This window comes from Mastomys coucha, unplaced genomic scaffold, assembly GCF_008632895.1.
Source record: "Mastomys coucha isolate ucsf_1 unplaced genomic scaffold, UCSF_Mcou_1 pScaffold16, whole genome shotgun sequence".
NCBI lineage: Eukaryota > Metazoa > Chordata > Mammalia > Rodentia > Muridae > Mastomys > Mastomys coucha.
The window spans coordinates 80,156,105-80,174,205 of NW_022196898.1; the positions used below are offsets into that span (position 1 = coordinate 80,156,105).

Genomic DNA, 18,101 nt, shown 5'->3' on the forward strand with positions numbered 1-18,101 from the left:
ATAATAGCCAGAACCTGGAAACAACCCAGATGTCCCTCAACAGAGGAGTGGATACAGAAATTGTGGATTTCTGAGTTTGAGGCCAGCCTGGTCTACACAGTGAGACAGCCAGGGATATACAGTGAAACCCTATCTCGAATAACCAAAAAAAAAAAAAAAAAGATAATCCTCTCTCTAAAATAATGCCTTTTTTCATGAAAATGTTGATTTATGACTTAGTAATGCACAGAAAATGGCATTTTGGTGTACTTTCTAGCTAAGTGACCTCTAAGCGGTACTTTGGTGTCGTTTTTTGTTTCCTTTTGAAGTAAGGTCTCACTGTGTTGTCACAGCACCTACCTGCTTCTTTCTCTTGAGTGCTGGGATTACAGATGTGCACCAACACACCCGGTGAAGATCCACCTCACCAAGTGGACCTTCATCACACATGGGCAGAGATGTAGAGAATTTCTAAGTTGTGGACTAAACTTTAATTGTAGCTATCCATATTTAGGTAGGTCTTTAAAATTAGATTTTTGTAAGAAACAGGTTTTTCCTTTAAAGCATTACTAATCCAAAAATTTCAAATTGAGTGCTGACATCTTTGTGAAAAAAAAAATGGATTTTTCAGTTTTAGATTAGAGACACTGTACCAGTAAATTTTATGCAAGAATTCCAAATTTAGAAAAACTATAAAATTAAAATACTTATGATCCCAACATATTACTGTGTACTTCCAATTTTATCAAGGATGTAAGAACTTTATGTGTTATTTTATTTTTTGCAGGGAGCTATTCATGCGAAGTATGATGCCATTGATAAAGACACTCCGATTCCCACAGACAGACAAGTACGGTGTCCTCAGTTCTCCCAACTCTTTAAATGCTAGAAGGCATGAGGCTGCCTCTTCCCTTCATTATGAATGCTCAGCCCCTGCCCCAAGGATATGTTGCTAAAAAAAGAGTTTCCCTTATACTCAGAAATTAACATGTGATGCTTCCAAAGATTAGTTTGAAAATCCATACACTTTATCAACGGATAATAAAGGTGAAATATTCTGAAGCAGTCTCCTCTTACATGTGCTGAAGAAGCGAGGGCTACAAGTGTGTGGGATCATCTGTTACAGTTGAACCCTCCTGCTTTGCTGCTTACAGATTGAAGTGGATATCCCTCGCTGTCATCAGTATGACGAGCTGCTATCGTCACCAGAAGGCCATGCAAAGTTCCGGCGCGTACTGAAAGCTTGGGTAGTTTCTCACCCTGATCTTGTGTACTGGCAAGGTAACATTTCAGTAGTAGTATTTTCTTCAGGTCTTTTCTCCTTCATTTGGGGGAAGTGGGGATCTCTAAAATTCCAGTGCATTGTGAAGATGTTAACTTTGAATAAATTATCAAACAAACTTGGTCTAAATGCATTGAAGATATCATTTTACTTGATATTTAAAAGTCAACAGCTTTCGGTGGCCTTGACTAGAAAACAGTCTAATCTGGGAAAAAAGTCTTAATCTTATCAAAATAGTGAAACAACTCATGCCTTAAAAGATGTTATGCTATTTAAGAATGTTACCACTGAAGTATTCTGAATAGATAATTATTGTAGTTATTAGGAATGGAATATCACCTTAAATTGCTCATTTTATTTTTTTTCCTTTTTCTCTCTAGTATCATTAATGTCTCTAATCCTAGATTTCTTCATTTGCCATTATTATCTTTATGATCATTAATTCATAAATAAGAAACCTATTCAATCCAACCCTATTTTTGAGTGTTTTATTATGAGCACTGGTTTTTGTTTTTGAGTTTCGTGTTGCTTACTGACCACTCATGAAGGTATGGTTATTTTTGCCCAGCACACTTCAGAGTACATTTCCTCCTAACCCCCTATAGATTCAGTTTGTGTGTTCTTTCAGCATAGTAACAGATTAAAAGCACTATTATCAATCAATAAATGTGTTTGTATACTTTATTTCATAATTCTGAAGGAAAAAGGCTTATATGGTAAAGATCCATCTCCTGCATGAAAAAAGATACCTGAACAGGCCAAATAATTAGCAAGTTCACACATGGTTTTTGTCAGACTTGGAACTGAATCCAACATATTTTGTGTCACTCTGGCTGTGCTGCTTTCTGTGCCTTGTTTGGGACATGGATCTGCCAGACCCTACTATTTATTCTGCATAGTAACTACTGACAGAACACACATCTGTGTCGAGGTATGCACAATGCTTGATCCATTTGGAGAAATGCAGGAATGAGTGAAGGCTCTGAAGTTCTACTGCAATGCACTCATTTCTCTCTTTTGTTTCAATTGCCCTGCATCAGGTCTTGACTCACTCTGTGCTCCATTCCTGTATCTAAATTTCAACAATGAAGGTAAGCTTTCCTGTCAGTGAGAAATTACTATGCATATTATTCTTAAATATCAGGCTCAAAAACCGAAGTTTTGTCTTAAAATTCCTTTTTTTTTTTTTTTTTTTTGGTTTTTCGAGGCAGGATTTCTCTGTATAGCCCTGGCTATTCTGGAACTCACTCTGTAGACCAGGCTGGCCTCGAACTCAGAAATCCGCCTGCCTCTGCCTCCCAAGTGCTGGAATTAAAGGCGTGCGCCACCACCACCCAACTTGTCTTAAAATTCTTATATTTTACCTTGCATATATCATAAAATATTGTGAAGTTGTGTTAATTTCTTTTAGAGGGTGAAAATAATCAAGTACTAAAGGGTATTCCTTGTCATGAGGCCATTCTGGACAGTTTGGTAAAAATTGTTCTAATTCTGCTGAATTACTCTACCCACTTTGATGAACATTTTTATGATCTTTGGGAGAAGATTCTGACTTTTCTAGAAATTACTGTTAAATATATTTTCTAAATAACTTATAAACCAATCAGTATTGGTTAGGTTTCTCCGTTATTATGTATCCAACACATATTATACCAAACATACTTGTTTAATGGAGACTTCTTCATCCTTTTGTGATCTTAGTATACTCTGTGGATCAAAAGGTTGATCCTGGCCGGGTGGGCTTTGTTCTCATGGACCGGGTTGCCAGTGCTGCTAACCTTAGTTTAACAGGCTTTTTGTTAATGACATGAGTTTTGGTTTCTATTACTCTGTTTTAGGACCTTTTATAGTGTATTTTTAAATGACTATGTTAGATTTGATACACTCAAATTCAGAATTCTGAATGATATCACTTATGTAGTGTGAAATCCTCTATCACCTTAATATATAGACATCTTACTTCTGAATCTCCATTCTACATACACTATCATACAGTAGGCAAGAGGAATTTTTTGAAATTGAGTTTCTACTTGCAATAATCTTGAAAATTTTAGATTTCTTTTTTGAATGACTTTGTAATGCTCTCTTATGATAAGTTCACTCACTAGTCTGATCTGATTTTTGCTGGGCTTACTCGGGTATATTCCAATTATTAGTTACAGATCCAAGAGTAATAAAAGACTGTATTTGAAAGCACAGGTTAAAACTAGTACTCTAAGTCCGGGAATCGCTTGTATCAGCAGTAGTTAAGGATTATGAGGTTCCTGCACCTTGTTAATGATGAGTTTAAAAATGAGAAGTTTAAAAAAATAAAGTCTAGGCAATTAAGGTTTTATTATTGTAGGGTAATGACTGCACAGCAATTGAAATTGAAATTGCTAGAATGTTTATCTTTCAGTGTCTCCTTTTTAAATATCAGAAGCTTTTGCACCTATAATTTTGTGTTTCCAGCATTTAGATCATAATTGTGTTTAATAGTACACTCACAGAGTGTGTGCCGAGTGAATAGGAGCTGCTCACTACTCTGTTAACTGATTGTGGCTTTGCTTCATTCTTTCTTAGCCTTGGCGTATGCATGCATGTCTGCTTTTATTCCCAAATACCTGTATAACTTCTTCTTGAAAGACAACTCACATGTAATACAAGGTAAGCAAATGCTTTCTCCTGTCTTCATGTAGGAACACATTTCTATCAAAAGACACCAGTTTTCAGGATAATAGGTTTGACCCAGTAGCATAAGTTGATGGTTCACCACTAAAACCCAGGAGGAAGTATCAGGATTTTTTTCTTATAATTTTCCAAGGAATTATGGTCCTTTTCTGATGACTGTTAAATCTCTGCTCTCCAGTCAGATGCAGAGATGTTACTTTGAGAACTAGAGTTTGTCTCTAGCAGTTAAAATGAAAACAAGCTATTTTGGAGGAGTCTGTTAATTAGAGTTTAATGATATTGAAAATAGTTTTTATAGCTTACAGTATATGCATATGCTAGCCGATGAAATTTGACAACAACATAATTGTTTTATAAGATGGAGGTATATTCATATGGAAAGATAAGGCTAAATGGAAAACTACAGGGCTAAGATTTTTTTTTCCAGAATAGAAAATGTTTTATCTTAACTAGAAAGACTACTAGATGAGCTTGCTTGCTTACTTAGAAGGAATGGTTCACATATGTCACCCTCAGTCCAGGCTAACTGAGTGGTAGAGTACTTGCCTAGCATGTGTGAGGCGCTGCTTCAAACCCCAGTTCTACCATATTTGAGAAATCATTTTTCTCTTCTCTTGAGCCCCCTCTTCCCATTCATTAGAAAGATTTATGCTGGTTCTTTGGCTTAGTAAGGAGGTCAAGCTTTTATTGCAACTTTCTTAGTAGGAAATAACTTCATCTGTTTGCTTCTTTGGCGTGCCCAGAGTCAGCATAACTTGTATGTGTTTTGTCTGACGGGCTTGGGTTTTGATTCTGCAGGCCGCTGGCCTGAAGCTTAGTGTGTAGCTCAAGCAGGTTTTGTTTCTCCTGCTTCTGGCATGCTAGAACTGGAGGCATCTGTGACCCAGCATTATCTCTGCCTGCTGATGCGACCATCAGCTTCAGGATAAACTAGAAACTTTGTGGGGGATAATAGTTAGCAAGTGAGTGTCACTTCTGAACAGTAAGCAGACAGTTATTTGGTTTGAATCTGTGATCTGCATCCTTCACATCTGCTTTTTCTTACTCAGGGAGTCAGTACTGAAATGCTTATCAGAGAGGAAACCAGCACAGACTCTTGAGTGGAGATTTTGAAAGTTCATTTCTTTTTTTTTTTTTTAAATATTTATTTATTATTATATGTAAGTACACTGTAGCTGTTCTCAGACACACCAGGAGAGGGCATCAGATCTCATTAAGGATGATTGTGAGCCACCATGTGGTTGCTGGGAATTGAACTCAGAACATCTGGAAGAGCAGTTGGTGCTCTTAACCACTGAGCCATCTCACCAGCCCCCGAAAGTTCATTTCTTAATGTATTTTGTGCATGTTTTAAAAACACATACAGATTATGTATAAAGAACCATAAAAATTATGATATTATCAGGTGAAATTCTTACATCAATTTCATCAGGATTGTAATTGAAGTGTATATAATAAATAAAAGAGGACAATAAAATTTAATATATGGAAATTAGAAAGCACAGTTCATTCATTATATACCTTATTTCAAGAAATAAAAAATACAAGTTTTCTTATTAAAATATAGAAAGTTATATTTGGTTTTTATGGAATTGTATTAAAACTACACTTGATGTTTTAGAGTGATGTTATAAATATCTTCATCTAAAAAAAACTGAATAGGATTCACCTTTAGAAAATACTACCTTTGAGACTATTTTAAGAATCTTGATTCATATTTTCATCATTTTTATAATTTATAATAATAGGACTTTAGCATTTTAATATCCCTTTAAAATGACTTGTTAGGGGCTGGAGACATGGCTCAGAACTTAGGAGCACTGTTCTTGCAGAGCACCTGGATGCAGTGCCCAGCTTCTGTGAGACAGTTCAGAGCTGTCTCATTCCAGCTCCACGGAACAAATGCCCTCTTCTTTCTCTTTGGGCACCAGTCATGACCATGGTATTCAGACATTCATGCAGACAAAACACCCATACATATAAGATATATATATATATTTAAAGACTCAATAGTGTTAACATGTATGGAATCTTTTATTTTAATCTAACCACTGTTCTATTTCTTTGTAACTACCATTAACTTCCTTCAGTTTTATTTCAAATCAAAGAATATGTGCAATTGGATTTTTGTTACTTTTTTGAATTTTATATTCTGTTAGGGTAGAATATGTAGTATGATACAGTTGTCATATATCTTCTCTCATGTCCCCCTTGAAATAAAGAGCTCACGCTGAGCTTCATTTGAAAGCTTGTTTTCCATAGCCCAAACTTTGCCATCTTTTAAATTATATTTACATATGTGAAGTTACATTGAATTCAATAATAATAAATGGTGTATTAGTATATATCTGTTTATGTGAGTATGTGCATACTGTCATAAATCTAGCCACTCATATTTGGCAGAACACAAGGAAAATATGGGTTGAGTTTCTTTAGTAAATCCTTAATTAGCTGGGTAAGTCCACATATTAAGTTTATCAGGCTTAAGTAGGAATGATTTTTAAGAAACCCTGTTGTAGCAGTGAAGAGTTGCCTGAGGCATGAATTTCTGCTTTCAACTGAAATATGCTTTTTAGAAGTTGAAATTTAATAACTATAGCTTATCAATATACAATTGATCACCTGTGGTGGCTCATGTTGCATACTGCTGGGTAAATTGAAATTACTTGATGGTGGGAAAGCAGTTAATGAAAAGATAAAAATCAAGTTACCTAGTGTCTTAGTCAGGGTTTCTATTCCTGCACAAACATCATGACCAAGAAGCAAATTGGGGAGGAAAGGGTTTATTCAGCTTACTTCCACATTGCTGTTGATCACCAGAGGAAGTCAGGACTGGAACTCAAGCAGGTCAGGAAGCAGGAGCTGATGCAGAGGCCATGGAGAGATGTTTCTTTCTGGCTTGCTTCCCCTGGCTTGCTCAGCCTGCTCTCTTATAGAACCTGAGACTTTCAGACCAGGGATGGCACTACCCACAAGGGGCCCTACCCTCTTGATCACTAATTGAGAAAATGCCCCACAGCTGGGTCTCATGGAGGCATTTCCCCAACTGAAGCTCCCTTCTCTGTGATAACTCCAGCCTGTGTCAAGTTGACATACAAAACCAGCCAGGACACCTAGGAATTTCAGCTTGACTTGTAACTCATGAATTCATTAAAATTATATCATTTTGTTCTAAAGTGAGGGACTGGGCAAATTGAATGAAGAATAAATCAAGAAATGTGTTAATTGAACATCCCATTCTTTATCTAGAATGAGTAAACAATGCTCATGTTAGGTCCTTGGTGGGACATGTTTATGTCATTGAATCGAGTACAGCACTGACATTTCCTTTGCTTGACTTGATTCTGCTTATTAAAAGTACAGACAGTATTTACAAGCAAGTAACTGTAAAATACAAGGAATAATTAAGAATGGCATTAGTTGAGAAATGTAGTTGGTTACTTCTACTTATTACTATTTCTTGAAATAACACAGATACTTACATAAACTGATAAAGCAAGGAAACATTATTTTTAGAGATATTTCACCAAATAATTCATTTAAAAAATGGCTATTTTGTCAGAGAAAATTTAGATTATCAAAGGAAAGTTTTTAGTTTTTATTGTTATGATTTTAATTTCAGAAAAGAAGCAGGTCTTGCCTTGCTGTCTTCTGTGTAGCTTTGCTTTGTAGCCCAGGCTGTGGTGGACGTATAGTCCTCGTCCCTCTCCTCACGAGGGCTGAGGCTACAGCCTTCTAGTTTTGGTGTTAGCTCCTGTTTTAACAAACAACCAAACAAAGTTATTGATTTAAAACACTTGCTACCACACAGTCTTATTTAGGTCCATTAGTATGTAATCAATAAATTGGTACAAGTAGTAACCTGTTAAAGCAATGGGGAAAGTGGGAATATATTCTTCATATTGAACCTTACAGCTTGTAATATAATTAGAATAAACAAAAGGGGTGTGTGTGTGGGGGGGGGGGGGTTGGGTCCCTACAAGCTCTCCAGCAAACAGTGAAACAATCTGCAGAATCAAGAATGAAATTCAGTTCAGCTCAACTTAGACAGCTATCACGAGCTTAAACAAACAGTCTGACAGCACAATTTTGAAAAAAAGTTTTCTGGTGACAATTAGCTTTGTCCCATGTGTTCAACAAAGCTTAAGACATGACATTGAAACTCTTTTACAAAGTAGATATATGTTTCTCCATAAAGATGGCTTCTGTTGGCTCAGAAACAGTGTTGAAGATAGGATCTAGGGAGCTTGACTGAGGTAAGCATGGTGCTGATGGGAGTCAGGATTGGCCAGGCCTAAAATAACAGAAGTTACTTAGTCTGTTGTAAAATACAGGTGACACTTCTGATAAGGATGGTTTTGTGGACCAAGAAGCAATGCTCAAGATTCAGGGTAAACGTCTTGGATAAACATAATGTTCTAGGGGATTCCTGTGAAGCCCAGCCCTGCAGAACAAAGGGTCGGGTCACTAGTCTATGCACTACCTTTCCCAGTGTTCAGGAAAGGAGAGCAGTAAACATGTTCTTCCTCTGAAGAGATAAGCCTGAGTGCTTAACTTTCCTGGCTTCTCCAGTACTTATCTGTGTACACAGGACTTTTACCCTCTACTCTGTGTGTGTGTGTGTGTGTGTGTGTGTGTGTGTGTGTGTGTGTGTGTGTGTGTGTATGTGCTCCTGCGGGTACTTGATGCGTATGCATGAGCATATGGAAGGTGAAGTTAGGTGTCTTCTAAATCACTCTCCACTTTATCTTTTGCGACAGGGTCTCTCACTGAACCAGCTCCCCAGCAACCCTACAGAATCTGCCTTATCTCAGATTATAGATGCCCAGCATTTATGTGGGTGCTGGGGGTCTGAACTCAGCTCCTCATGCTTGCAGCAGCAGGCATTTTACATACCAAGCTAGCTCTTGGGCCTAACAAAACATATTTCCAATTGCCTACCATTTACTTACTGTCTATTAATTTTTGTTAACCAGTTAAGTTCCTATTTCTACATATGCCAAACAGAATTATACATAGGAAAAAATTTACAACTAGAAAAGATGCTGAAATTTGTATCTAGAAAGCAGTTTGAGGCACAGTTACTCTCCTGTACCTGCTTGTCTTTTACTGTTCCATACTTATAGATCTATTCCACCTTCTAAACATTTATCAATGAGAAACATATTTACTATTGAACAAATGTGTACTTTGGTTGGAAAATATCAGTTATCCTGTGTTTAATTTCTGACTCAAAAAATAACAGATAGCTCTGAAAGTAAATTGTAATATTGTTTACGGGTGTATTTGTTTAATACTTAGCACTGTGATTCAATTAGTAACAGAATGGAAAATTACATGTCAATGTACCTGGCTCTGTGGAGCAGTTAGGTTCTCACCCAGCGTAAGCTGTGGTTCACTCACTCAAGGCTTTGAGATAGTTGGAGACAGTGGTTGTCTTCAGCACTATTGTCCTTTCAGAGTACCTGACCGTGTTCTCCCAGATGATTGCCTTCCATGATCCAGAGCTGAGTAATCACCTCAATGAGATTGGCTTCATTCCCGATGTGAGTATACCGAGTGCACAGTATATGTGAAGCCGGTGCACTGGCTTCATCCCTGATGTAAGTGTGCCTGGTGCACTGGCTTCATCCCTGATGTGAGTACCTGGTGCACTGCAGAATATGAGTTGGAAGTGGTAAGGTTGAACAGAAATGACAGAATAAAAAAGGTATTTTTAAATTATTGGTCATAAGATGTCTGCACAAGTTGCTAAAGCAATTAAAGCTTTGTGTTTGTGTGATTACTTTCCGTGTCCTCACATAAAAGAAGGTTTTGTGTTCCTTCACACATTTACTATTAACTATTTGTTGTTTAAAACCCATTGAAAACTGGGTTTAAAAATAATATTTTTATTAATTCTTCAAAATTTTGTGCAGTGTGTTTTGATCATATTTACCCTCTCTCTTCTCTCCTACTAGATTCAAGCCTCTCTCCTAACCATCAAGCTTTGTGTGAGCAATCTTGCTCACTTCCTCTCTTGTCTCTAAATTCGTCAAGTCCAGTTTGTGCTGTCTAAATCCTTTGTGTTGGGGAGCATTGTCAGCTTACTAGAAAGCAATAAGTGTTTTATTAAGTTGTTCTCTAAAGGGCTTTCACCTTGACTTGATTTTTTTTTTTTTGATAGAATGGTGCCCTTTAAAGAAGCATACAGTTCAGAGCAAACTCTGGACATCCCTAACACCCACCACGGGTGCTGATAGCGACCCTCTAATCGTGCTTCTCCACGCATTTCTAGAAACTTATCCTACATCGGTTTTCATGCCATTTAGGTAATGGTTTCTCTTAGAATCTGGCTGCAAAAAGAAACTGAGGGTGAAAGTGACTAGATCTTAACCCATAGAAACTGAGGTTAGAAGTGACTAGATCTTAACCCATAGAAACTGAGGTTAGAAGTGACTAGATCTTAACCCATAGAAGAGTCCTATCTCCAACTGTCCCTTGCCATAGGAAGTAAGCAAATGCAGCTTTTTACTAAGTAATTAGCTGGGAGATTTAGAATTTGAAGAGCTTCAAGCAAAATACTGACTTCTGAGAGAAGATGAATGAGTCTTTCCCATTGCTGAGACCCTGGTTGGCTATCCAGGACGTTGTTGGTCAACCCTAGAGGCATAACAACAAAGAGTGGGTTCAGCAGCTTGGTGTTTGTATATTAATTCATAAGTATATATGTAGCAATGATAATTGAAAGAAGAGGCCATGAATTTGAGAGGGGGATGGTAGGAGTAGAAGTTGGAGGGAAGGAAAAACTAGTGTAAATACAGATGTGTAATTTAATTTTTTAAATAAATAAGTTGACTCTTTTAAAGAGAAAATTTACCCTTGTAGCTTTGACAGTGAGTAGCTGTGATGGAATGGGTGTGGGGCTTTCTGACACTCTTGGTCACATATTTCTTAGTCGCACTTCATCAGCATGTATAGGAGCCTTCTCTTACTATCCCCTGCAATTACTATTTACGTGTTCTTCCTTTAAAATTATCTTTGAGAAGATTGTGACTGTGCCTCTTATAATACTGTGGGCTAGGATTCATTCAGACAAAGAGTGGGTTCAGTGATAATCAGATCCCAAACTGAGTTCCCACTCAAGAACTAATCCTATCAAAGCAAGCCTGCATTAATCCTCCCTCATTGCAATGCAGGCTCCTGGTGCAGGGGAGACTGTGATTTCTGGCTCCTTCCATTTGCTGTGGGTCACAGAGCTCTGGGCACCAAGCAGAGCTGAAGCTTAAGTAGCTTGGGATAGTGTGCACTGATGTGATGCCTAGATTATCTAAGTCATGGCAGTTATGTGATTTACATATAAATAGAGTCAGTAATGCCTATTTGGAGAGGTTTTATCTTTCTTTCTTGATGCATTTCTGCTTCTGGAAATATACTAGGACCTTAAAAATGAAAATAGCAAATTATGCTTCCTCATTCTTAGGAGAACAGGTTTGTTTTTTCTAAAATGTTCAGAATAACATTCAGCTTGCCTCCTATGAACAGTTGTCAGGTAGCCATTAAGAGAAATGATACTGGCGCTCTCCTAGTAGTTGGGATCTTTTTGGCCCTACCATCTGAGCTGAAGCTAACACTAACAAATGCAGTGGTACAGAGGCTAGCCACCGTCACATAACCGCAGGTGGGAAAACATGCTTCCACTATGCTCTCCCTCTTCAAAGCTCTTACTGCCATCTTTAGCTGGGTCTCATATATGTAAACAGAAACTACAGAAGGACTGCTTAGACATTGTTGGTTTTTAGTTTCTTCTTTGATTTTGTTTTGTTTTGTTTCTGGCCTTTAAGAAGTTTTAGATTTTAGTCCAAAGAGATTATTGACAATGGGCTTTTGATTTTATATCTAAATATGTTGCAGAAATAAACCTAGGAAAATACTGTATTTAGATTGTCACAAAGTAAGATTTTTATTGTGGAATATCTGCAGTCCTAAAGGGAATGTGTTTGGATCTATGTTGAGCCTCACTTTAACTCTAATTCCCTATTGCCTTTGAATACAAACAACTTCCTAGCATTATTTCATAGGAAAGCTTGGTTGCTGTTTTGTAGAAAGTGCCCAGATCTTATAAACCAAAGGTTTAATTCTGACCAGGAAGGACAAAATGAATAGTTTAGTAACTTTTTGTTTAAAAGAATCATTTGTAATTTGAGTATTCAACAACAGCTTTTCAGTAAATTCTCAATTGAATCCCCAGATCTGCAATGTTTCTGATCTACTGTATCCTCATACATCAGGTGGGCAAGTATAAGGAAAGAGAATGCAGTTTTCCACAACTATCCACATCTCAGGGTCACGGTATGTCTTAGAGTTATTGAGAACCCCTGGGAGTTTTGTGTATGTGTTTCATTGATCCATAGCTTTTGCGGCATGTATAGACTGATAACAACTAACTATACATGGAGGCACAAGCTCCTGGGGCTCTCAGAAAGCATGATCTGAAGTTCAAGGCCAGCCTGGGCTCTAGAATGAGACAGTGTCACACACACACACACACACATGCACTCTCACACACATACTCACACACGCACACACACATACACACATGCATACACACAGCGAGACAATGTCACACACACATGCACGCACACACAAAAACAAACAGAAAATGTTAAGAATAATATGTTCGCTAAAATCACATATTAAAAAAAAAAAACTATTTCCCTCAAAACAGAATTTTCATCTCAGCTCAGGACGTTTCTTGAAGTAATAGGCTTATTTTACTCATTTTTTTTAAAAAAAAAATATTGATCAAATATCCAAGCTTTAAAGTATTATTCATCTGTCATTCTTTCAAGTAAAAATACTATCTCTTGAAGAAAGCACCTTGTGGTCTCATAGCTAAAGTGATTCTCCAGCTCCCCTCACAGTTTAGGTTAGAGCATAGTTTCCTGCCTCCTAAGTCACCTCACAAAATATTAGGAATATTAGTAAAGGATCCATAATTTTACCCCTTACAAACATAACTATTATACTTTGGGGCTATTGTCATGATTTCTGCAATGTTATCCACTCATGCCTTTGCACTATTAATGTAAATAAATATCAATGCAGTGAGAACAGTGGCTGGAACACAGGGATGCCACGCTCATTCTTCTGAGCATTTCTATATCATATATGTGAGCCAGACCCTACAGACTGGAAGAGGCCTTGTAAATACCCTGGCATTCTCTTCTGTGTCCTCTATACTCCCTGCTTCCACCGTGTGTCAGAGCAGAAGGAAAGTTCCTATCCAGGCACATCTGGTTCTCAGCTTTGCTGCTCCCAAGACAATCTTAGAATAACAAAGAAATCCCATGGTTCCTGTGTTGTCTTATTACTCTTGTATTTTTAAAACAATTACAAAAAAACTTATTGATAATGATAAAGTAATGTGGCGAAAATAAACACAACATAGTTCTAATGAGCTTGTTAATATTTTAAGAAAATACAGATTTATAAAAGGTGCCATATCTGTGATTTCACAGAAGAAACTATATTTTTCAGATAATTGGCAATGTAGGGAAATCCTTTGGAGCCAACCTGCTGCTGTCTTTCCAGCACTCTACAGTGCAGAGAGCGCTGGCGATCCGTTGCTAGTTCTTGCTTGCTGTTGCTAGGGGGCAGCATCTACTAAGCTGACAGCTGCAGACAAATACATCGTCAGGTCAGGCTAACATTTGCGATTGGGCAAATACTCAGAAAATGCACAACTTTTTATTGCTTTTAGCATCTTACTTAGAACTGGAAAGTAACAGAGACTATCTGTATTTTTATATTTATAGTCTAATATTTAAATACTCGGGACCATTAAAAAATAAAATCTTTCTGTTCAAAATTATTCCATTATCCTTATGAACATCAGTTCTTATTCTTAAAACTGTACAAATAGCTTGAGAAATTCTATAACGCAATATATATGAAGCAATCTGGGCCTCATAGAACAAGTCTTATCATACCAGCTACGTGGGAGGTTGAGGCAAAAGATTCAAAAGTTCAAGAGCTTCTTTTGAACAGAGGGCTTTGGGCCTAGACAACTTAGTAAGAGTCTGTCTGAAACTAAAAGGTTAAAAGAAGGCTGAGGGTGTACTTGAATGACATGGTGCTTTCTTGGCTATGAAAATAGACAATGTGATATAATTAGTATATATTGTATATATTCAGTATATATTGGCAAATTCTAGAGAAATAAAACAAGCTGAATTTGGACATATATGTTAAGTGTTTTAAATGAGGTTGCCAGGAAAAGCTCTCAGAAAAGGTGGTTTTGAATCAGTTCCTTACAAAACTGGAATAGCGAGCAAGCAACAGCAAGTTCCAGCCTCTGCGGGAAGTGTATACGGAGATGGTGAAGGAGCACCCACTGTGGATGGAGCATCGTGAGGCCGCATGGCAGAGCTGGAGGGGAGAGCATTTTGAGTGTTATACATACATTATCACCACTGGCTTTATTTCAGCACCACAAAGAAACAAGATACTTTTGAATAGAATGGTGACCCCTAATGTAACCTAACAAGGTCATTCTGACACCTTGTTGGCTGAAATTCAACAACAGACAAGAATAGAGTGTAGTAGATTAATCATAGCTGTGGAATAAGTGGGGGTGAGATGGGGTGGCTTCAATGTGGATTTAGCAGTAAAGGCCGGAGAAGTTTTCAGAGGCCGGAGAAGTTTTCACTGTTCACAGATTAGTACTTCCAAGGTAGAAGAGCAAGTCTGCTGGTGACAGATCCATGGTGTTTAAGAAGAGGGCAGTCAGGAACAACTGCAGCCCTGTGTTCCAGGGAGTGAAGGAGGTGCTCTTAACTGGATGCAGAGATGGATGTTTGGGGTTACAGAGTTTGGAGGAAGTCTCAAGAGGTCAATTAAAGGTTGTTGATTGATAGACTATAGACAGACATAAATGTTTCACACATGCATTAAAATATAAATTGGCATTTTGAAATGTAAGTTTGGAATTTATGAGGGAAGGCTTGGAGTAGAACTGAAATATACCAGTCTTCATATTATAATTAGGTTGGTTTTTGGTTTTTTTTTTTTTTTTTTTTTTTTTTTTTTTTTTGGTTTTTCAAGACAGGGTTTCTATGTGTAGCCCTGGCTGTCCTAGAACTCACTCTGTAGACCAGGCTGGCCTCAAACTCAGAAATCCACCTGCCTCTGCCTCCCAAGTGCTGGGATTAAAGGGGTGTGCCACCACTGCCCGGCTATAGTTAGTATTTTAAGAAAAATAGAAAAATAAAATTAATAAAGTTTCTGAGAACTGAGCTATAACAGTCCTGTATTTAAAAGTCAAAAGGGTGAAAAGAAACTCAGGAAACACAAACAAACAACAAACATAGATAAGCAAAAGTAAGAAAAGTTAGAAGATAACTCGATGAGTATGTTGTCTAGAGCCAAGTAAGAAAAAAGTGTGTTCTCATGAAATGGAGCTGGTCAATGAGGTCTGACTTTACTGAGGGCAGAAAAGATTAGCAGAGAGAATTTGCAACATAGAAACCATCAATGGACTTGGAACTATGACTTACCTGGTCACTGCCCATCCTGAGTGCCTGCTAGCAGTCTTGACGTGTATAAGTGTTCAGTGTATGTTGAATGAATGAATAAAGAAAGAAAGGAAGTAAAGGAACAAAGAAAGAGAGAGAAGGAAGGAAGGAAAGAAAGAAAGAGAGAGAGAGAGAAAGGAAGAAGGAAAGAAAGAAAAGAAAAAAGAAAAGAAAGAGCAAGCCTTTATCCACAAGAATGTTACCACCTTGGTAAAAGAGGCCATAAGTTTCTACATCTTTTCCATTAATGCCTTAGCCAGTATTTGTGAGGTTTTGCCAAGCATGCAAGTCTTTTGTCACACATCTGGTTTATCTGCATTCAGAACATAACATTTTATGTTGAGTGAATGAATGAAAATGCTCAGAATGAATTATACAACACATAGTAGCATTAGTAAAATTTGATAAACATTCTTTTTCTTTTCTTTTTCTTTTTTTTTTTTTTTTTTTTTGAAACAGGGTTTCTCTGTATAGCCTTGGCTGAACAAAATATTCTTAACGACAGTCAATTGGCCTACATCAAAATGGTCACAAGTAATGTAATTGATGTTATATCTTTCAAATAAGGGTCAAATAATGTGATAAAACTGACTTCATATTTTTGAATTTAAATTAAGGTATAGAACTTATACTTTATCAGATTTTATTAATTTGTACAATGCACACTTGTTACTTTAGAACCAAATATCCTGAGCTTCCTGTTTTGCATTTGCAACATGTCTAGACACGATTATCTGCTTGTCTGCTTAAGCAGGCTATGTGGAAATCAATGTTGATTGTTTTACATAGTATTTATACTTTAATGAACTATATATTTTTACTTTTAGTTCTTGACTAGCCTTTGGATAGAATACATACTCTCTTGTATACAATAGGAAGACAGTGTGCTACTCACCTCATAAATCTGTAATTGATGGGTGTGGAAAGGCTGGTTATCTAAGTTGGTAGTATAAGTCTTTGTTTAACTGTAGCCTGGAGTCACTCACAAAGTATTTTTAATGTTAAGGCTTCTTATTAACAGTCCCAGTCCAAGAACAGGGACTGGGTGAATGAAATGAAATATTGCAGATCAAGCAAATAGGCAGAAAAGAAAGGGGGAATTCTTCTTCCCACTTGTACTCTGTGGATCCTCAGTGGGCTGGACGGTGCCTTGTACAACTAGGACAGTCCACTTACTTAACCCTTCTTTATAGGTTACTTCCACCTGAAAACATGCTCAAAGATGCATCCCAAAACAAAATGTAGTCACCTCGCTGAGCATCCTAATAGTCTGTCAATTTAACACAAAACATTAACTAGCATAAGGACCTTTAAAATCTATAAACTATGCACTTAAAGTTTATGTGCTATTATAGCATTTGATTTGGCCATGGTCTTGCTCATAATTGTTGGCAAAATCAAGATACACCATGGGTAATTCCTGGCAAAAGGATCACCCACATTTGTAAGTTAGATACCTCTATATAAAATGTATTGTGATAACTGTAGTTAGCTGCATTCTTATCTCCTCACTGGAGTAGAACAAAACATTGACCTTTTAAGCCATTTAGTTTGGTGATGTGTACCCTAATTATGCCTTTTACTTTCTCCACATCCATGTCCCGGGCTCCTTCCTGTTCTGCTCACAGCTCTACGCCATCCCTTGGTTTCTCACTATGTTTACTCGTAAGTACTATCCCCCTTGGTGGCAGCAAGAGCACAGCCTCACCCTTCCTCAGAATTTTAAATTTATAGAATATTAAGTAAATGCAATGTATACTTGTATAAAATTCTTACATGATATAGTTGATAAACAAAATTCTCAGGCATTCTGGCCTTAAATATTAAGAAAATGTTGCATAAAACTAAAAGTCTATTTTGCCTGTGGTATACAACTTCTTAATGAAAATTTATCATCAATTTTTTGAGGGCAGTTTTCTACTAAATTGGCTTGCTTTCTAGATGTTCTCTGTTAACACATGGTTCTATTTCCTAAACTTGGAATCCTCTAGAAATTAATCATACTTTATGAGTATGTAATGATTTAGTTGGGTGTGAATATGTAAATGAAGAGCCATGCTTAAATGCAATGCACATGATAAGTGGGATAACAGGTGAGTAGTCTATATGCTTTCACCTGGAAAGATTGTCACTGTAGTAAGTGAGAATATCGCTGTATTTTTTAATTAATACATTTTTGGTAGGAATTTGATAAAGTAATTGTATGATACACAATGGAAATGTTATCTTATTGTACATAAAGCAATTCTAAAATTCATCTGCAGATATAAACATGTGTAAATAGTGTTACTAAAAATTCTGGGGAAAATTCTGAATGAAATATACCAATTATTTATGGAATTCAAAAAATGTAATATTTGACCAATATGATACCAGTTTAAAGCACGGAAGTTGTAACTTTAATGAAATGAGCCTTAGAGAGGTAGCCGGGCAGTAAGAAAATAACTTACTGCTTTTGCAGAGAACCAGAGCTTAGCTCTTATCACCCACACTGGGTAGCTCACAGATACCTTCAACTCAAGCTTCAGGACGCCTGCTGCTTTCCATAGGCACTCACGCACACACGCGCACGCACACACACACGCACACACACACACACACACACACACGCACGC

At 37.2% G+C, this 18,101-nt stretch overlaps 1 protein-coding gene across 2 annotated transcripts in view; it reads left to right on the forward strand.

The window, feature by feature from the left end:
• Positions 1 to 18,101, forward strand: part of Tbck (TBC1 domain containing kinase) — a 153,758-nt gene that overhangs the window by 56,140 nt on the left and 79,517 nt on the right. For both annotated transcript variants that reach the window (XM_031375551.1, XM_031375552.1), the window contains exons 16-21: positions 767 to 829; positions 1,134 to 1,260; positions 2,302 to 2,352; positions 3,824 to 3,907; positions 9,392 to 9,477; positions 17,115 to 17,151. In XM_031375551.1, the coding sequence (XP_031231411.1) occupies positions 767 to 829; positions 1,134 to 1,260; positions 2,302 to 2,352; positions 3,824 to 3,907; positions 9,392 to 9,477; positions 17,115 to 17,151 (448 nt within the window). The remainder of the gene's footprint in view (positions 1 to 766; positions 830 to 1,133; positions 1,261 to 2,301; positions 2,353 to 3,823; positions 3,908 to 9,391; positions 9,478 to 17,114; positions 17,152 to 18,101) is intronic.